General features: G+C 40.7%; 3 protein-coding genes across 16 annotated transcripts; 1 reads left to right on the top strand and 2 right to left on the bottom strand.

Annotated features, from left to right (window-relative positions):
* The first annotated feature begins 1,738 nt into the window (after nt 1–1,738).
* On the top strand, nt 1,739–9,198 carry LOC115693685 (intermediate cleaving peptidase 55, mitochondrial). 5 transcript variants are annotated; one of them, XR_008816289.1, is made up of 14 exons: nt 1,739–1,982; nt 2,520–2,600; nt 2,974–3,237; nt 3,619–3,711; nt 3,841–4,047; nt 4,763–4,866; nt 5,050–5,116; nt 5,197–5,304; nt 5,723–5,815; nt 6,506–6,602; nt 6,810–6,875; nt 7,349–7,404; nt 8,183–8,243; nt 8,607–8,688. XR_008816289.1 is itself a non-coding variant. In XM_030620729.2 (14 exons), exons 1-14 carry the CDS (start codon nt 1,929–1,931, stop codon nt 8,718–8,720), a joined length of 1,464 nt encoding a protein of 487 aa, XP_030476589.2. In that variant the 5' UTR covers nt 1,740–1,928; the 3' UTR covers nt 8,721–9,198. The 5 variants fall into 5 exon arrangements, 4 of the variants coding, with proteins under 4 accessions (XP_030476589.2, XP_030476588.2, XP_056166231.1 ...); XM_030620729.2 differs by having other exon boundaries at nt 1,740–1,982; nt 2,526–2,600; nt 6,810–6,880; nt 8,607–9,198; XM_030620728.2 differs by having other exon boundaries at nt 1,740–1,982; nt 6,810–6,880; nt 8,607–9,198.
* A 1,759-nt stretch (nt 9,199–10,957) lies between these two features.
* LOC115693679 (protein AGENET DOMAIN (AGD)-CONTAINING P1) lies at nt 10,958–13,901 on the bottom strand. Of its 10 annotated transcripts, none has more exons than XR_008816280.1 (4): nt 13,254–13,900; nt 12,243–12,595; nt 12,084–12,172; nt 10,958–11,290 (listed from the first exon to the last, which is right to left on the bottom strand). XR_008816280.1 is itself a non-coding variant. In XM_056310158.1 (3 exons), exons 1-3 carry the CDS (start codon nt 13,782–13,784, stop codon nt 11,215–11,217), a joined length of 960 nt encoding a protein of 319 aa, XP_056166133.1. In that variant the 5' UTR covers nt 13,785–13,901; the 3' UTR covers nt 10,958–11,214. The 10 variants fall into 10 exon arrangements, 7 of the variants coding, with proteins under 7 accessions (XP_056166133.1, XP_056166135.1, XP_056166132.1 ...); XR_004007296.2 differs by having other exon boundaries at nt 12,088–12,172; XR_004007295.2 differs by having other exon boundaries at nt 10,958–11,323; nt 12,088–12,172; nt 13,254–13,899.
* Nucleotides 13,902–14,678: 777 nt separating this feature from the next.
* On the bottom strand, nt 14,679–18,528 carry LOC115693687 (Golgi apparatus membrane protein-like protein ECHIDNA). Its single transcript, XM_030620735.2, has 6 exons — nt 18,343–18,528; nt 16,434–16,490; nt 16,139–16,342; nt 15,965–16,024; nt 15,440–15,566; nt 14,679–15,048 (listed from the first exon to the last, which is right to left on the bottom strand). The coding sequence occupies exons 1-6, from the start codon at nt 18,355–18,357 to the stop codon at nt 14,960–14,962; spliced, it is 552 nt and encodes a 183-aa protein (XP_030476595.1). The 5' UTR covers nt 18,358–18,528; the 3' UTR covers nt 14,679–14,959.
* Between the last annotated feature and the right edge of the window lie 2,734 nt (nt 18,529–21,262).

Here is a 21,262-nt window from a genome sequence, read left to right as displayed (position 1 = left end):
TGTTCTTCTCCTAAATTTAAACTGTATATCTATAGGTTTCGCTCGTGACTTCTGAAATGGCTATATATCTCACTAGGTGCATGTCGAAATCGAAAAATTTCTGACTGGCTTGGCAGAGCACGCTAGAGATTCTTTGAGCAAAACACGATGAGCACCCTTTTGCTTTGAGCAAAGCGCATATTACTGAAAGTTTGTACCCAAATTCTTTTCAAAACCCTATTTTTTCTTTAAACTAAAATAAAATAACCTTTAAACACAGTTATGCCATGTCAGATGCCACATTGGACGTCAACATGCTTACGAACTGCTACTTAATGGTAAATCCGTCAAACGGGTGAATCGCCAATTGAAAATGGTCCAACCCAAATTAATCCATCTAATCCGTTTTGACCCATATCCATTCAATACAAATATAGTGACTCATACCAAATCCAATCCATATCGCTAAAATATTTTCACATTTAACTCAATCTACGAAAACTCATACGCAAATTGAGATGAGAGCGCGGAGTTAACAAGCACGAGATCAAGTGAGGATGACAGAGAATGAAGAGAGAGTCACAAATGTGGGTTGGGTCTAAATAAGTTGTGAATCCATTTAACACTCATATTATTTGGGTTTACCATTCTAAACCCATTTATGACCTATTTACTGAATATAACTAACTCATATAATAATCCAGCTTATCAAATATGAGTAAAGAAACAGATCTACGACCTATTCTAATAGGCCTACTTAATGACAAAAATGTCCGTACATGTTTATGTGGGGATAAGTGTTAGAAAAGTCATAAACCTATTACATTGATACCAATTTAGTCATAAATCTTTTAATTATGCCAATTTAGGCCCCGTTTGGTTCAATATTCCCTCAAAAGCCCCTTGGGGAATTGCTTGGGCGTTTGGCAAGCATTCTCAATAGGCTTTCAGCCAAAAGCCAGCTTTAGGAATGCTTAAAGCTCAAAGCCGGTCTGGACTAGCTTTGGCCTTTCAGCGTTTGCCAAATGCTGAAACCAAATTTTTTCTTCCAAAACTAACCAAACTAATTCTTTAATATTCTAGTTTTGCATCTCGTTGTTACCGTTCATCTTCTGTATGCAAGGGCAGCCGCCGAGGGTAGCCAGCTAGAGCCAACGATGCCAGATTGGGACGACAAACAAAGGGCCGGCGAGGAGTCGGCGCTTGGGGTCGCTTGACCTCAAGCCTCGTCGCTTGGGTCGCGCGACTGCGCCGGGGTTGCCCGACCTCGGTGATGGTTGCTTGTGCCAAATCTAGCTTGCTAGCGGCCATACCAGCGAAGGGTAAGCTTTTTTTTAATAAAAAAAATCCTAAAGCCCTTTGCAAAAAAAGATTTGTCAAACATTACTTGGGCAAAAGTAGTGTCACAATGGATCTTTTACCAAACGCAATGTGCATTTCCCTAAGGGTCTTTAATCTAAAAGTATTTGCATTCCCTCAAAGCTTATTTGCAAAGTTGAACCAAACGGGCTCTTAGTCATTCTGGTTAATTTTGGCCGGATATTGCTGATGTGGGTGCCGACCGGCCTACGTGGCACTTTTCCGACACTTTTCCGTGTTTGTGTGGGTAACAATGCTTCGGCCCATCATTCATTCAAAGCCAAGAAAATGGGCCCGATAAGTGGGCCTGTAGGCCAAATAGCAGCTGCAACGGGAAGAGGCCCAAGCCGTGGCAGTTTCGTGAATTCGGGAATCCCAACCCCTCCCCGCCTTAAACCCTTGCCTTATTGCTTCCCTTCAAGTTCTTGCTGAGTTTTTAGCTTCGCAGGAAGCAATGGATGCATGCCTGATGATGAAACCGTGGAAACGAGCGAGCAAAATTTGAACTTTCGTGACGACGTGATTTGGGTTTCGATCCGTACCGGATTTGAGATCGCGGTACGCTTCAGAGGAGGTCCGGCGCGCAACCAATGGCGCTTCGTTTTCTCGCGAGGAAGTTCTTGCAGGGAGCTTCGCCCCGACAGGTGAGTTTTTACGCGGGAACTCGAAGAATTCATGGTCTGTTCGTTCGATTTGGTTCTTTGAATGAGTATGCGGTTTCGGGTCGGTTGTTTTTGTGCTTTTGTGATGAGAATGGAGTGGGAGCTATTCGTTGACTATGCTATGGGGGGATGACGCTTTTAAGGCGCTGCTTTTGGTGAAGGTTAATGGGGGAGTAGAGAGATTTGTGGAGGTAGTCTGATGAAATGTTGGTGGGGTCTCGACAGTGAAATGCCTCTTCAAGTTGAGGTCTTTGGTGTCGCTTGTATGAGTTTTGAGAGTTGAAATGTTCATCATCTACACTCTAATGGTCTTTAAGGACTATCATAATGTCTAAGGGCTCAACTGGGTATTCCAATTCAGAATCTTTTTGGAATGATCTGTGCTTCCGGGACATGCTTATGTTGGTCCATTAATGCAATCGATTTTTTACTTTCTTGGACTTCATCACGAGTATACAACTGTTTTTACTCATCAGTTAGCTTATTCAATCAGTATGATGCTCAAGAATTTCTTTTCAGCTTCAGGCAATCAGTTCCCGTTCATTTTCTTCCAAAAGGATGATTGATGTTGGACAGCCAACTCCAGCAACCCATCCTGAGGTACTTCTACTTTACTTCTCTATGGTCAATCGTGCACTCTTGCTGCTTTCATCAATGCATGGGTGTGTTTTCCAAAGAATGAGCGGAGTATATCGCGCTGTGCTCATCTACCATGAATGTATACACGTCCACTTGCTCGCACATGCACACAAAGACAAGCACAGACACATGTGCACAGTCTGGTGTATGGTGCGTCAATGGAATGACACTCCCAAGAGTCAATTCCTACCTCCAGATAAGGGGAGTTGTTAGATGACTCTTGGGGATGAAGTAGCAATGAAGGTGCAGTATTGACAATGACTCCCATCAGTCAAAAGTTTATAAACTATTATTATTTATGAGAATTAAGAATATCGTTCGGTTCTACATGTAGTTACTAAATGAGGGAGAGATTACACCTGGCATTACTGCAGAGGAATACATCTCAAGACGGAACCGGTTACTGGATCTTCTCCCCGACAAGGGTTTGGCCATCATTGCAGCTGCTCCTGTAAAGATGATGACAGATGTTGTGCCGTACACATTCCGACAAGATGCTGATTACTCATATATCACTGGGTGCCAACAACCAGGTGGCATCGCGGTTCTAGGTCGTGAGTGTGGTTTATGCATGTTCATGCCAGAAGCAACACCCCATGTATGCCTGGTTTTATATATAAGGATTGGCTTAGTACCTTTTCACTTGTTATTTTTCCTAGGTTGGCTAGGATCTTTATCAATCATCACGCATGATGTCATACATAAGAATAGTCTTTGTTTAAAATGTCATTTTTATCGCCATCATCTGGCGGAGCTGTTCTTTCATTTGCATTTCATCTATTTGTTTGATACTCAGCATGCTCCTGTAATTTCTGATCAACCTTTTCTGTATTAGTGTATATGTGGATACTGAGATTGAGAGAACAGGATGGAGTGGACCATATCATGTGCATTTCAAAACTATTATAGATTTTCCTTTTTTGTGTTGGGAACTAGGATTCAGTTTCAAGCCTGAGAGATTTTCCTTATAAACCCTCAGGATGTCCTTTGGCAAGGGCATGTTGCCGGAGTTGATGTGGCATTGGAGATATTCAAAGCTGACTCAGCATACCCAATGAGCAGATTACCTAAGGTAGTATATTTTAAAAACTAGTAAACTGAGAGGTTGCTTTTGTCATCATTGCTCAGACTCAGGCTGGAGTGCGTGTAATTGTTTATGATTGAAACTTATTTTAGTGACCATATAAGTTGCTGACTGCAGATTCTCTCAGAGATGATTCGGCAAAGCTCTAGGTTGTTCCATAATGCGAATACCGCTGTATCAGCATATACAAATTTAGAGGCATATCAATTGGCAGCCAGCAATGGCAAAGTGAATAACTTGTCTGCTTGTACACACGAATTACGGTGGACAAAATCATCTGCAGAGCTAAAGTTGATGAGGGAATCGGCATCTATTGCTTGCCAGGTACTTCCATGCATCAAGATACTCAAGAAATAGAAAAGGAAAACCTTGCAAATCTATTATGATCCTTTGGCAAAATTCTTTTGTTTTTTGGATTTTTATTATTGCTATCTTGAGAGATTTCAGTTGAATATGTGACCTAATGAAATGAGAGCTAGTTGTTGATTCCAAGTGATTAGTAAGGCTAGTCAATCTATCTTGTAAACTTAGAAAGTAATTTCTTGATCACGATTCTGTGAAGATGCACCAATGTGAGTGAACCTCTCGTTCCTCGCTTGTTAGAAGCTTTATTGCAATCTTTGTCATCATCACTTGCTTTGACTTGCTATTTCAGAAGGACTTGGTACATTCATCCTTGTTAATAGCGTTTTGCTTCTGCTCTCGAAGTGTCCATAGAAAAACATCATTATATGTGATACTGCCTATCTAAGTTTTTTTTGTTTGATGTGTCTACACATCATCCTTGAACTTTGTTTGTATTTCGCCATGCACATTGATGTACTGCTTGGGTCATTCTTACACTAGAATTTGTGCTTGAACCATGAGGTAAATGGATGACATGAATACAGTACCCAGTTATCGATCAATTGAGAGAGAGAGAGAGAGAGAGAGAGAGAGAGAGAGAGAGAGAGAGAATACTTTTGTTGGTAGTTGTGTTTTGCCTAAAAATTATTTGTCACGCATGTATTAATGACTAATATATATCTGCTATTTCTAGGCGCTTTTGCAGACAATGATGCATTCAAAAGTGTGCCCTCATGAGGCTATGCTCTCTGCAAAGTTTGAATATGAATGTAGAATGAGAGGCGCTCAAAGGATGGCGTGAGTATTTTCATTAACATCAAAAGAAGCTTATTATTATCACTATAATGTCTCTTCTGTATATTCTATTATAAAGCATCTAACGCATACATTAGAGTGGTGTCAAAATTTGTGTTTATTATATGAAACATGTGCAATGAAGTGAAGCGATTGACAGATTCTTGTTCAATTTCTCTTTTCCAGATTCAACCCTGTTGTAGGTGGTGGGAACAACGGAAGTGTGATACACTATTCTCGAAATGATCAGAAAGTGAGATCCATTCCAGCAGTTAATCCAGACCTCCAACATTCTACTGAAATTACCTTTAACATTATGAATACTCTTTGCAGATTGCAGATGGGAATCTTGTCTTGATGGATGTTGGATGCGAGTTGCATGGTTATGTCAGTGACCTAACTCGCACCTGGCCTCCCTGTGGCAGCTTTTCACCTTCTCAAGTTCACCTTCTCAAGTATGCAACAGCAACCTCTCTCTCTCTCTCTCTCTCTCTCTCTCTCTCTCTCTGAGGCTTGGTTGTTGTTGCTGTTGTTCCTGTTGATGCCATTATTAAAAAATAAGGATGAACCCATCCCGTCGCATATTTCATCCCGTGGGATCATCACTTAAATTATAAATCATTGACATGACACAATTTGCATGTTTACATGGGACTTCAATCATCACACTTTCATTCATCTCTTGTGCATGGATTTTTTCCGACTCCTTCGATGTTTGTCCAATTAAGTGCATCTCCATTGAACCTCTCAATGATCCTGTCCAGTTTTTCCTGCTTTCCACCATATTCCAATAATTTTATAGTTAGGAGGTTATATTCTTTTTGTATCATATCACCATGATATCTTTTTTTTCTTTCAGCAAGAACTTTATGACCTTTTACTGCAAACAAACAAAGAATGCATCAAGCTATGCAAACCTGGCACAACCATTCAAGAAATTCACAAATACTCGGTATGTTTAGATTATTCTTACATGAGTGGATTGAAGAATCTTTTTTTTCTACTGCCTGTTGACATTCTTTCTTGAAACGGCTGAAAACAAATACTGTCTTGCTTTGTTATCTGAGTTTGCCTCACTCATTTCATCTGGGTTTGAGAAGTCCTTAACTAAAAAATGTTTGCTATTATAGGTGATATTCATTTTATCAGTAATTGTTTGCTGATGTATTTGATGCTAGATTCTTCACAAACATCATAGCAAATTGTGGTCAATTATCATGTTCCTAGATGCTCTTTTTCATTGTTTCAGAAGATTATCATTGCTTGTGGTAAAATGGATTTCCTGTGCTTGTGTTTATAGCTCTTATTCAAATTTGATTTTATGCACCGTTGGTGGAAGTCTAAATGAGATTGATCCTGTGAACATCACAGCTGTTTTTGTTGCAATTAACAAATTTTTTACTTGGCATACTGTCAAAATGGAATAGTTTTTTATACTTCAGTAAACGCAGGACTAGGAGGTTTTTATCGTGTTTGATTGTGATTACATGAATTTTATCTCCCCGTTTATGGTGCAATACTTGTCTTAAAGTGGGTATTAGATACCTCTATGGCTTCAACGCCTTTGGAACATGATATATGTTGCTCCTGTGGACTCTGATGTTTGATCAATCATCTGTCTTCATGCCATGTGGTATCGCAGGTTGAGATGCTCTGCAAAGGATTTAAGGAGATTGGACTTTTGAAGGATGATCAGAGCATTTTACACAGTTACCATCAGCTGAACCCAACCTCTATAGGTATACTTGACTATCCCTGGATAATGATATTGTAATTTTGTTTTTCTAAGAAGCTTGGGTTATGACTTCATAGTGTACTTCCTCCAATATTATCAATTGCATGCTTGACAGTTGACAGTGGATGCTTGTTTCTTGAACTTTCAGTTCATTAAATTGGGTATGTTGTGTCAAATGAAAGGTTAGTAAATTATCCTCATTAACATACAGGTCATTACCTCGGAATGGATGTGCATGATTGTTCTACAGTTAACTATGACCGTCCTCTGAAGCCAGGTGTTGTAAGTTGACTTCCTGGCAGCTTTGATTTTCTTTTTGCTTCATATCATGTCGATGGTGGAATTATTAGTCATATATTTGCATATTTATTGAAAGTTCATCTGAGAGCCGTCCAGTTGTGTCGTGCCCTTTTGACTTTATTTAGAGTTTGTTTCCATATTTCGGCATGTTTTGGTATCAAATTTAGACGTGTTTCTTTTCCAAAACCAACTTGATGACATCAAATATATTTTGTTAAGCCCCTATTAAGAAGAGATGTCCTTGATGGGGACTTAAGTGTGCAGTTGCATGCAGTAGGTCCCTATGTGTAGACTTTCGCAACTGTTATGGCTTTCACGGGTCATGGGTAACAAGTACATGCAATTGAAATGCCATGACATATGTTCAGAAAGTATGATTCCTGTTTTCATCCAAGTAGCTGCCTTGTTTTGTTTACATGGTGTTTACTCAGGGCGCTTTTTTGGGTCCAGGTGATAACAATTGAACCAGGAGTCTACATCCCATACAACCTTGATTGTCCAGAGTGGTATGAATCAAGCTTATGTAATTAAAACTGTCCATATCATCTCGAATTCCTAATGACTCAGGCCTTGCTTGGAAGTTCTTTTTTAAACTAAATGCCAAATTATGACGATTTGTGTGTCAACTCTCTGTTTTCATTTGTTTAAAATCTATTTCAGAGGGCAAACCTCTGTGAATATACTGAAGTGATCTGTTCGTTCTGTTCACTGACTTGTTCTAACATTTAAGGAAGCACATCTAGATACTATACTATAAATGCAAATTATCAACCTAAACTATTGAATGAGGATGCTTTTTTTTTTTCCAGGGAAACTATTTTTAAGTTTGAAACTTTGATATATACTTTTTCTTGGAAAAGAGAATTGAAAGTCACTTCTATTCTCATTCCAATTCTAAAAAGATTCTTCTCAGGAACAATTCCGAATGGCTATTGAAGTTCTCAGAAGTTGTGTGAGAAAAAAAAACACCGTGAATTTCCTGCCCAGTTATGTTATTCATACAAATTATTGATAAGTAGAGGTTCATAAAGAAGCAGCAACAGTATGCATCCCTGCCACCCTGTATGCAAAGCTAATTTTCGAGAGTATTTAGAAGAAAATTGGCATCACAACTCTCTTTCAAAATGGGCAGTCTAGTCATGGCATTGTCAAACTGAAATTTCCGAGTAGAACACTAAATGGATTAACTCTGAGACTGCAGTCTAGTAATGGCACTAGATTATAACCAACACTAGACTCTAACATTGTCATTAGTTCAACTTACATATCCTAGAGTAATTGCAGGTACCAAGGGATTGGGATAAGGATTGAAGATGAGGTCCTTATTACAGATGCAGGATATGAGGTATGAGCACAAACTTTTCATGGTTGGCACGAGGCTTGTGGTGCTTTGCTCTTGTTGTGGGACCTTCATCTACTGATTCTAGCTTTAGGTCACATTGTCATGAAAACACCTCAAATTTCATTTCCGGCTATTGTTTCTATGTTGAAATACATTCATCTTCTTGACCTTAAGCTGGCAAGCTTGACTAGGAGAATTCCTAATTTACTCTTTTAGCTTTGCCATAAAGGCATTGCCTGCATGTTGCATATTCCATTATCTTGGCAGAAAGGTTAGTAGGTATGCCTTCTGTCGCATCCGAGGTAAAAGTTCATGGTTTACATGTTCTCTCACTCGCGTAACCTTATATTCCACCATTTGACACAGGTTCTCACCGGTTCAATGCCGAAAGAAGTTAAACACATCGCGGCATTGCTGAATGATTGCAACATTGCAGCGCAGGTGGGAGGCTGGAATGGTGTGAGAGATGTGTCCATTTAAACGATCTCCTCATTCTTAGAAGAGCCAAAATTTTGGTTAGTTACCAAGGACACTTTTACTATCCCTCCAGCGTGTTGACCTCTCTTGGGCCTATAGGTGCATGGAAGTACCTGTGCATCAACTGTGGTTTTGATGCATCTTTTGTCAATTATACGTCGAGATCTAATGATGCCCAGTCTCCATAGTTGTGTTGAGTTGATCTATGTTACCCCATTCAGAAGTTTCCTTTCACCGAGTCTTCTAGTTCTATGTGGCGAATGATGCATCTCATAGACCCTCCACCATAAGCCATCATTCCAGAGCTTATTCCATGTGGCTGTCGAGCATATTGCACCATAAGGCATCGCAAGATCGTTTTGGGCGGCCTTTGGCACCTGAATAACTTTAGCGCTTGTCGAAAGTAGTAATGTGGGCCAGCACTTGTATCATGTAATTGAACTCATTTATTTATATATAAATGATGCCATTTTCCTCGTTCTGGATTTTTCTCTCAATTAGGGCCAATATGACTTATGTTCATGGATTTGTCAAGTGGATGAGAGATTCCTCACATCCTCATGATGCCGCTTTGTAAAACAAGAATGATGATTGAAGCCATAAATGCACGATATGTTTTAATAGCGCAAACTGTATCATTGTAACTAGTATATTTGCTTTTAGATCTTGTGTTGGCAAAGCGCTACTAGTCATCAACCTTTTTCCAATTTCCGAACACTTCCAACACACTACAACAGATGTCATAAAAATGTGATACTTGATTTTAGCCACAGGGCCAAGACATGATATAAGTTGTGCCGTTAGACGGGGTTAAGTTCTTGCCTGCTCGATCGGCTTAGGTCGGGTAGCGATTTATGACAGCTGTCATTGAATTTTAACCCGAGGTTTAAAGCCTTGACCTTATAAATTGTGGTGAGTATATGTCACATTTAGCAGTTCTGGACTGTCGGAGAAGTTCAGTAAATAAGCTTCAATAAAGAAAAGACATCAGCCGAGTCCTGGAAACCCAGCAAGTAAACTAAAAAGTTAAGTTACTAATTAGTACCCACAATTTTCCTCATCCCCTTTTTGTTGAACTACATGAAGTATCAGTGCTAGGACTAGCCGTAACTTCCATGCACAGTTAGTGTGATTGTAGTGTGACTGAGCATAGGTGTATACATTCACCATAGTGTTCACTCCACATTTCTTGAGGGAGAGCCTTCCAAGCTTAAATTTCGGTTTTTGTCGGAAGAAAATGGAGACTGAGGCGTCGAAAGAGCGCATGTCTTTTCAGGCCTTGGGCACCTGAGATCACCTCCCAGGTCAACCATTCGCGAGGAATAATTGGCTTCCAAATGCCATAATCTGCCCTTCATGAAGAAAGTCCCGAAACTGCTGTAACTCGCGTATACGACCAACGCCGAGGTGGTAGATTTTGCCGCTAAAGGTGATGACAGCAGGGGTTCTTGTGCCACTGTATGAACAATGACAACTGAAGCGATACCGATCAATGTCAATGAATGTTGACAGTGTAAAATGAATGGTACCAACTAGCAACTCGCGGGAGATGGTGATGACATCCTCATAAGTCTTGGAAATCTAGGTAGTACAACATTCTATTATTGAATTGCTCCTCCATACGTTCTTTTTCTGTATGAGACAAATAAATATTCATGTTAGAACTATACTATCTAAATCCCACTGAGGACAGTCATCCACCGTTACATTCAAGGCCTGACTGAGCACAAGGTCCCTTATCTATGCTTGACAGACAACAGAAAATCTTTCTCGTGAGCAGCGTGCACCGGCAATGAGTCAGTTCAACATTATCCATGATCCATCACTTAGTTCGCTCCACATTCTAGAGAAAAGACTTCATAGTCACGAATAACTTGATGGGAGTCACCGATTTGAAGATACTTAAAACGTCTTGCCGACGCAAGGGAACGAGAAAATCATGCAAAAAGTGAGGATGCTTCAATTGCAGCACCTTTCGAGCATTTTGAGTTGGCATGCCAAGTAAGGTGTCAATAAGCACACAGTACCATGCCAGTTCTCATTGCAAATGCTCTGAATTCCCCTTTAATCACACTTTCAAACTATGGTCATTTGTAAATTCAAGATTTAGTTGATAGTTGGTTAACAACTATCAAATGCAAATGCAAGTTTTTTCATGATAATTACCGTTAAAAAGTAGATCTTATTTTCCATTATATCACAGAATAATAGAAAGAACTACCGGGCCCAGAAGATGCCGATTACAATATTCTTAAGGCCAACTGATGTACCATGAGGTGCATACTAATTCACATATGATCCATACAGAAAATCTGAATCGATTACATCCGTGTCAATAATACACATCAATTGCCACCATAGGCTTTCTTTAGTCTAACTTCTATCAAATCCAGCTACATTTATTCCAGCATCTACAGCAAGATCCACATATCCTCTGACATGCGTCAACTGATTAAGTTCAAGTGCAAACATTTGCCTCAGCCTTCTTCATTTTCAATTAAAAAATCCAATCTCGATCTCCAAGAGCATTTTCCTTCCCCAGCCACATCCCTCTCTGTTCCAGTTCTCTCCCTCTAGTTTATTTTATAAGAGCAGAGAATACCACTCTATCAATAACAAGAAGGAAGTAGCAATTCAGTTTCAAATTATTTGACCTTGGAAGCAACTTGCTATCTGTCGATAGGCAAGAACAAACAGCTATTGGCTGCTTCGCCTATCTATTCTATGTTGGCCGGCTTGGAAACATCAGAAGAAGAGAGGATAAGTGCTATTCAAAATGTCTAACCTACCAATCCACCGTTAGAGAAGAAATAAACTACATGCATATAGGCAAAGCCCACGAACAACTAAACCCCACGGATGAGCCAAACCGATCCGTGTTAAGTTTTGACTTCTCAAAACAACCTTTCGTTTTCCACATAATCAGCAGTCGACAACAATAGTAGGTTTTCTGGCGATTTTAGGGAAATTAAGAAAGCATAATTGGGTCTCTCACTTAACAGGGGAAAAAGATCAGGTCTCTCTCTAGTTCATGAAATAATCAGTCAACTGTTCTCCCAGGACATCCAGCCTACAGTTTCCATAGACTCAGATTAAGTAATTTAAGGGCATTTAAGTATAATGAATTTGACGACACTTAGTCATGGCTCCTCTTGATAAAGAAGGAACTCTCAAATCTAAGAAAGTTTAGTTCCAATTTAGTCAAATGCTTGATCTTGTGAGGTTCAGAAGTTTCCAATCATAGAATTTACTTATAGTTGTAAAATTTTTGTTTTGTGAAAACTTCACGAAGTTTGACTTTAAGCCAATGGAAGCAAATAGAATTTACAGTTCCCACATGCCCTAGAACCAATTGAGTTTCCAAACAAACCTTAAGCAGCATCAAAGAGAATTTACACTAGGCGCGTGTTTTTTTGTAGCAAGGAAGCAGTCATCCATCTTCCACCAATCCACTCCTGATGTAGCCTTAAGTTAGAGTGTTGAAACTCCAATTCTTCCTTGGTGTCTCTGAAGTAAACGACATACCTTGATTTGCTGAGAACCTTAGAGACCACACCGACCCACCAGCTGTCATTATACAAAGCATCTACTTCATCAAACAAATCGAAATGGTCAGCAACTACAATTTCTGGTGGACAGGGCCGGATATGCAAAGCATCGGCCTCTTCCTTCAAAAACTCGGAATCGTCTTCCGTCCTGAAGTTCTTTAACTCAACAAGGTACTTTCCCTTGGATACCTCTTCAACAACCACTCCTGCAAACCAGGCACCGCGATATCCATCTTCATCGCTGCTCACCTCAACTGGAGTGCCCTTAGTGAATTCGTAACTTTTCATCTTTTTGGCAACCTTCGTCTCCATCTGTGATTGTGCTTTCTGCTGTACAATTTTCCATGTGTCAGTAAGAAAACACAATCTATATTCACTGTGAGACGGGGTTGTGGAATTATTAGATGCCTCACAAAAAACACAAATACTTGATTCCCTACATTTCTCCTCTCATTTTCAATCCTTGATCTTTCATATATTTGCATAGTTTCAATAAAGAAGATGAAAATGCCTCTTCGACCAGCTCTATCAACCAACCAGGGATCATTATGTATTAGTTGATTGCTGTATCGTAATCAACGTGCACAAAGCACAAAACCACTGAGCTACAATCTCATCCGCCCTAAACCCAAAATGCCAGCCAAAACAGGAGCTTCATCAAGCCAGGAACTTTACACTTGCTTCGACATATAATTCCAACGCATAATTCATGAAAACACGTGATTAACTGTTCTTGACCGTCCGGAACATCTAATGCGACATAAAGATCGTTCCTTTTCATGCTGGACTCACTCGAACACCTGAACTAGCAGCCTAACTCAGCACCAAGAACACTCCTAATCGTCCACATCTACACAAAACAAAAGGTCATTCACTTTCTATCCACTCAAAGTACAATTTTGCGCACCGCAGTCGCCCAATAGAGCTAAACGATCGAAGTAAAAAACCCCCAACTTGTTCAAGAAAAAATCACAACGGAGTGTCAAACCTGTCGACCTTCAACAGCAGCAGCACAAGGAGGCAACCAAGACCCATGAACCCACTTGCGATTCACCCTCAAATCCTGGACCTTGAACACCACCCTCTCTCTCCACTCCCTGAACAGGACCCCGAACCTCCGGCCCCTCAGCCTCTCCACCACCACGCCCTCCCACCACCCGTCGTTGTGACGGGCCTCGACCTCGTTACCCACCTCGAAGTCCCGCTTCTCGCTCGGCTCCTCCGGAGGCATCGGTCTGATCTGGGACTCCTCCACCTCCTCGGTGACCCGGCGCGTGCCCTCCTCGTCCTCGTAGATATCCTGGAACTCCACCGCGTAGGAGGAGGAGGAGGACCGCCGCGAAGGGCGGCGGACGACGGTGGCGGCGTACCAGGAGCCGCGGAAGCCGTCGTCGGTGGAGGCGACCTCGACAAGCGCGCCCACTTCGAAATTGGGTTGCTGCCGTTGTCGTCGTTGTGCTCCTTCATCTTCTTCTCCTGGCGGTCGTCGTCGTCCCTGTCGTCGTGGTCGGGGAGACATCGTCGTCGGTTGCTTCTGGGCTCAGTGTCCAGAAAAAATGGAGGAGAACGAAATTTTCGTGGAGGGAAGTGCCCAGGCACAGCAAAAGTTCATAATATCGGAAATGCGTCAGCATATTTATATATTTTATTAAAATATAGAATTGAATATTAATTTCGAATTTATGATTTAAATACCCGGTTCGCGCAGGAGAAGTACGGCATGCTAATAGCATTTATTGATACATACGTCGATTGTAGAGAAATGGACGGATCCGACAAATCATGTTAGCAAGTCATATTCTCGTCTTGTGAAATTTTTATCGAGAGAAATGAATTAAATACTAATTCAGTATTGATTTCAAGGATTTATATAACAGGTAAGTAATGTCACAAATTCGACGTATTCTAAACGCATAATTTCAATTGACCAGATTTGGTCGAATTGGGTTGAGACACTCTTAAGGGATTTCCTCGAAAGATCTTGCTCTAAGGCGTGTAGGAGAATCTGATTGTGCAGATTTGTAAGCTGAGTAAAGTTTCAAATTTGGGATGGTCCCGAGTGTCTTCAAAGACAAATATAGAGAGAGCCTACCTAAATTTCACCCTTTGAAACTTCATAGTAAAAATCATGATCCGAAAGCAGAATTTCATCAGTTCCTGGCATAAACTTAAGACATCCCCTTCTCAAAGGACAAGGGTCGGATAGCTTTCACTGGTTACACACAGAGTGAGAGCCAAACGCATGACCTGCAATTTCTCATTTTTAAGCAGCTGGGACTCCTATCTCAGTCTTTGTCCCGATAAATGTCGCAAGCATGTGACCATAGTGCATAGATATCCCCGAAAAATGAAGCATACTTAGATATGATACTCATTTTTCTACCACAGCAGAACATGTGTTGGGAGAGATGACTCGAAACAGAAACCGCAGAGAACACTCAAATCATTCAGCTTAAGAGCTCATTACAAAGTCCATGGTACTATGAGAGGGAGAGATACAATAAGCACAGTGTAAAATTTATGTATCCTACAGAAATTCGACCCAAGACTTCCCTTTTTTCCCATTAGAAAGAATCGTATCCAAAACTGGCCAGTACAGTCATCGGTATCATCTTTACACAAGTTGCTACCACATTTCACGTCTCACCTTCATGCGAATTCTTCCCTCGAGGTTTACTTTGCGGTATATGCGGTTCAAACGACGCTAAATGCCGATTGTATCGTAGAAGAAAATCGAGAGGCAATCGTCTGGGTAGCAAATGCCTGAATCTGCTTCTTGGCATCTGGGAAGTACAGCCAACAATCTCATCAGCACACAGAAAAACTTCATAAACCGACAAATCTGATTTCAAAATCAAGAGAGTCAACTAAAATGTCTCAAGGCCATAGAATGCCAGATGAGAAGCAGCCCTGAAACGCAAGCTAAATCAAAATATCTACTCGATTTAGAAGGGTGCAGGGTCCATCTAAGCTTGTATACCTAAAGCTAGTAATTACTCGACCAGGACTTCACCTAACGATTTCCTATATCAAATGGCCTTAACATGACAAATCGTCTCTTCAAAGAACTAAGCACAGGGTGGATGTATCTGCAGATGGATAGTAATCACTATGCATTCAAGATATCTCATGAACCAAACCACCAGAAAGGTTAGAAGGAGAGTTACTGCCCACCTTTGCGGCACTTGGTGAAGCCCACAATATTTGCAATGCTGAGAGTCAAACAAACGCCAACTACAAGGAGATAGTCAGCCTGGAACCTTATAAGTGAGAATATACCAAGGATAGTCCACGCGACTGCCTGCATACATAAGAATAACCTTGGATGTAGATAATGAAAATAATCGAAGTTGAAAGACAGACTCCAAGCACCCGCAATAGGGCCAAACAATGACCCCAACGCAAAGAATAGGACAACTACAAGTTAAGGATTAAACATCAATAAGTTTAAAAGATATACTAATTATCATAAAACTTCCTAACACCATTGTTGTTTGCAGTTCATTTTCAAGCACACCAAAGCACTCCTTGGTATTTCCTTGTTTCAAAAAAGTTGAAGCTTCAGAGTGAGTATGGCAAGACCTTTCTATATGGTGTCTCTGTGCAAGAAAATGAGTTTGGTTTCATTGTTGCTGTTTGTTTTTTATTTCGGAGGGAAGATCAATGAGCATAAGTCACTACGTTGATATGTGAACTTACCGTAAGGTAAAGAGTCCACCAGAACAACCACGAATCTTTCTTATTCATCCGCGCCATTGACTAGCACCAAAGTAAGGAAATGCATTTAGAAGGACACAAATCAGATCTTCCAAAGATAATTCTTTGAACAAAAACAATGCAAGTAAACTAGAATATCAACATCACTTATCTCACCTCCTGATCAAGGCATTCAAATCTCCAAACACTCTCACCATTATCATCTATCTCATTCCACCACCTCAAACCCACTAAGATACGCCCACTCACATTTTTCACAACCCAAAAGTCTAGAGCACCAAGGAAGACCGTCACCACAAAAATGATGACAAAATTATCGAAGAAGAGAGCAGATAATATGTAAAACGCCAAAGCAGCAGCCTGCCAAGACAAAGAAATATTGAACATTAGAACTCCAAAGTCCTGATTTAGAAATTATCAACAATTCCGACAGATCCTCTTCTATCTTTACCTTGAAGACAACGTGAAAGAAACATGTCTTTGGGTTCGCGTAGTTTTCTACTACAGGCTGCAGGAAGAAGCAAAAGATTATGCTATGACATAAGTGATTATAGCAAAGAAAGTCTTATCAGATGAGTTCTTCAAAAGAATCATATTGTCCACTCCACTGTCAGACTACAGATAAGTGAAAACAACTCAAGCTCCATCAAGCACCTACAGCACGATAATCTACCCTTTTCCTATTTTTATCATCAATCACAATGCTCTATAGCACAAGGCCAGAAAGATGGGATAAAGCTTCACTACTCCTGAGTATATCTAGCTTTATTACTCCTTCAGGGATCTCCTGTCAACTGCTAAACTTTTGGTTGATGAAAGGATAAAAAGTTCAATGCGTCCTGACCTCATACGAAGTTTAAAATGTAAAGTTCACTTATTTTCTAAGCAATACAATTCTTCTATACCACAAATGATCTAGCTCACTAAAATTAGCATTCCATAATTTTATTTTCATTTGTTGCTAGGTAAGCAAATGAGTTTTATTCAAATAAACAAAGCAGGATTATCCTGCTATAAATGACAAAACGGATTACAACCAAGACTCAAGAAATACAGCAACTCAAGTCATGACTCTATTACTGCAGATTTGTCTTCTCTGATATTGTACTAAAAAATTACATGTTTGGATGCTGCCAAGCCAATACAAAACTTCACATTATACTCTTGGCATAGTACACCTACTAAAAACAAGAAAATTATCATCATAAAGCTTGTTATTTCTCTCAAGCCAGATGTGGTAAGTAACAGCACAACATGCAATCTTGCAAGCAACATTTGCTATAGCTTTCCCCTTCCAACTAGCACAAGTCCATCGCATCTCATCACTTCAACTCTGCCAAACTCTTTGAATACCACAGCAACTATAAACTAAGCTCCAGACTTCACAAGACACAGTACATTCAACAAATGACTGAACCCTAGATTCAGCGAATGATCCACAGAGAATGCAAACATCGTTCAAAGAAGGATTTTCTTTGATCTATCTCTAGTAGGAAGCTTTTCAAAATAACAAGCCAGCTTATGCCAGGGCACTTTACCAGCTGAAGATTGAATTTTACCCCAAGCACTATTATAGTAGGAAATTCTCCAGAAGAAAAAGGCACCCAAATGAAGTCAGACTGCTCAACATTTGGCTGAATTCCACATAACGCAGATTCAATACGAACTAGGTCCTCAGACCTAGCAGCAGGCCAGTGCCATGCCCCATTCACAATCACATCGAATACTTTCACAGTAAGAGATAAATAATCCAGCATCATGGACTACCCTTGGAGGAAACACATTTTGGCAAAGCCCACATAGGAAACCCAAGATCCATCCATAAGAAATTTTGTTTCCATCACCAACAACATACTTAATCAAAGGGCTTAAATTCAGTTCTCATCGTAAGGAGCTTCCTCCACATACAGGAAGAGGCAACAATCAGAATCTATTTACCCGCAGAACCAATAAGAACCCATAAATCCACTCCGAAACCCCACAAATTACCCGTGCAATCAACTCCTACTCCGAAAGGTCAGCAAAGTCGGGCGAAATCTTCCGCCATTTTCGTCTCCCCATTCTCACTCCCAATTCAAGATCCATCGAATGTCCCGTGTCTACAATGACGACCTAACCTCCACCAGATCCCGAACGATACAACGGAACTCAAAATCGAACTCAACTCAACGACCAACTCAACGACCCGGCCCAACGCAGGCAGATCTCGCGGCCGTGCAAAACCGAGCCAATCGACAACATCCAAAGCACGAACAAGCACGAACGACGTCCTACAGCGACGGTCGAACACCAAGCACGGGGCAAAAACCACAGAAATCGACCAAATCGAACTCGGCGAAAGAACGAGAGGACGGACTCACCTGGCTGGGATCCATGGCGGACGATGCGGCGGCGGCGGCGGCGGACGAGGTGGATCGGCGGCGGTGGCGGAGGAATTCCAGGTCAGACGGCGATCTTCATGAACAAATCTCGTGATCTTGAAGAGGAAGGAGAGAGGATGGATTGGTTTTTGGGTGGGGGTGAAGGTTTTCAAGAAGTCTTTTCTGTTGTTCGTATTGTATAGCTCGGCAGTCGTGGGTGGATGGACGGATCTATTGGCTAAATTTTCATGAAAACGGGAATTATTCGCTTTCGCGATTGCGACCCCTAATCTTTTGCGAAATTCCGTTCGAGTCCCAAATTCATCCTTTTCTCTCTTTTCTATCCTTTTCTGGTTTATCTGTTTATTATGGGGATTTATTACATGATATCCAAGGGAAGTTCACCCTCTGCATCTCTTTACACCTCTAAAGATTATTTTACCCCGCTTTCTCTTTGTCACTTCATTTCTTTTCATGGCACCGGTGACGAGTATTCTGATTATCGTGTCTTTCTCTATAGATATTAATAGTGCGATTTTACGCACGTCGATTTCCACATTTGTGAGCGAAAAAGAAATTTTCTATGGATAATGATTGGGTGCGAACCCGTTCTTGGGCGGATTTAAGGTGTCGGGTTTTTATTTAATAGGGTGCTATGTGGGCTTTTTAAAAATTATATATACTTTATCATTAACCATAGTTTTGCAACTTTTGATTTGTTTGTCCATGAACCAAGGAGCTCTTTAGGTGTAAAAGGAAGCTTCCTCATTGTTATTATAAAAGATCACGTATGAAAAATACGTATTAGCATTGTTATTATGAGAAATTATCTATGAAAAATACATATGGCATAGTATTATGATTGGATGGGTGTATAGTTATCTTATGAATTTGGCCGATAACGATCGAGAGCTCTCACTGTTTCGCATTAGCATAGAACCAATGGCATTACGGATATTCTCGAAAAAATAAAAGATTAGCGCCAAATGTACTTTTGACTCAAGTGCATTCGAGCTATGAATCGATGGCGAAGAAAATTCACCGTGGCAGGAACTTAGGGTGAATCGAGAGTCGACAAATGTCGTGCATGTGGTTGCGGAGGACGTAAAAGTAAGACCCAATGAACTTCTGAGATCAAAGCAGATTCAAGGAACATTTTGGGGGCAAAAGTGCTATTTTAGTCTTTTGCAATTATTCCCATTCTCCTAGCTGAGTACAGAACGGGACTAAAGCATAGGCCCAAAACTTACGAGAATGGCCCAACCTTTTTTACTCATTTTGCAATTTAGCCCATTCTTCAATAAGGCCCAAAGAACCTGAAACTGGCCCGACCTTTTTGTGCCGGTTTCTGGAAGCCAAGGCCCAATAGTTATCGATGCCGGTACATGAAGGCTTTGTACATTTTTCTTTGGAACCTCGGCACGCAACTCTTTTCTCGGGTAATCGACGCGTAAAGTTGGAGCGTGGACTCGCGGAGCACCGAAGATCGCGCGACTTTTACGACCCCGGAACGAGAAATTAGACGACCGCGAAATCGAGCGGGTTCGATACGAGAAAAGTTTCTATTTTTCTTGGGGTGGGAGATTGGGCTTCATAGCCTGAGCTTTGGGCTATCACTAAGGAGTAATATGACTAGACCAAATGCCTGGGCTTTAGGCCCATTTTATTGGGAATGAATGGAACCATTGTCCATCCACCCACCCATCCTTATGTTAAAAAACAGAGTGGTGACAGTTGACAAGGCTAAGTTGACCCATCTCGAATTACTACACCTTCCTATTCTTGGAAAAGTAGAGTCGATAAGAGAGACCGTAGAGCTGGCGATTCGTGTTATCGTGTCATAACCGCGCCTGCGATAAGCATCGGCTCGTATATTTGAATTATACGACGTCATTTTAATTTCATAAGCTAAATAATCAAACTACGGTCGGACACGTTGATTCATGTCGTTGTATTGGCCGAGCACGCCGTGTCGAGTCACCGTGTTCCAGTTCTGTCGGCCTATTTAGGCCCGTTTCTTTAGAAAATTTACGGTATACAATTAGGGCACCGGCCCACTTGAGCTCGCACGTCGAGGTTAATTAAGTATGTGGCGAGATGCATTCGCCGGTCAGATTTGAGGTAACAAGTTACACATTCATGGATCTTTATTAGATCTTCGGTCAATGTAAATTGAGATTAGATGGACGATATTATAAGAACTCGATCGTGCAAGAATTCTTAGAATACGCATATCACCTTTTTGGTCAAATGGAGCTTGTGTAATTTTTCTTTCATGCTGTCGATTGATTGTTATGTAAAAATCGTTCACGAAGGATACTTCTTCGTGACAAGTTTCAGGGCTATGAACAGCATGCCCAACCTCCATCCACTTCAACAAAGTCTCGATAATCTATCGAGATGGACACTTTAATCTGTGCTCACTCACAATTAAAGAAAACCCTCAAATCTAAACCTTTTCTCCTCTCTCTTTTCTCGTGAAATATTTTGCACGATTCGATGGCTACCATTCGACACCGACACGTGCAAATACCGGCCCATAAATAGTAAGATTTTCAAAATTCAAATCTGAAATAAAGATGTATCTAATTTTTCATACATTCCGGATCAAGAGTACATAAGCTTATTTATAGGCTTTATAACATAATTTTTTTAAGGTGATAAAGAAAGGCAAGAAGCTAATATAATTTCGGTTACAATCGATCGGGATCAATCAATGATATGCACAATCATGATGCATAATCCCGAGAGATATGAAAAATCTCCTTTGATCTGATCTAAAATACATCCATATACAAAAAGTGGTGACAACTAGCTAGGGTAAGTTGACCGATCTCATATCACTGCGGCTTTCTATTTCTTGCTAGTAGAGTCCATAAGAAAGACCGTAGGGGGGTAGCAACTCGTGTTACCATGTCAC

The sequence above is a fragment of the Syzygium oleosum genome, unplaced genomic scaffold (genome assembly GCF_021117445.2).
Source record: "Syzygium oleosum isolate NSW1041296 unplaced genomic scaffold, Sole_v2.1 Sole_v2.03, whole genome shotgun sequence".
Lineage (NCBI taxonomy): Eukaryota > Viridiplantae > Streptophyta > Magnoliopsida > Myrtales > Myrtaceae > Syzygium > Syzygium oleosum.
The sequence above is the reverse complement of the archived record's forward strand: the minus strand, read 5'-3'. Positions and strand labels throughout refer to the sequence as shown.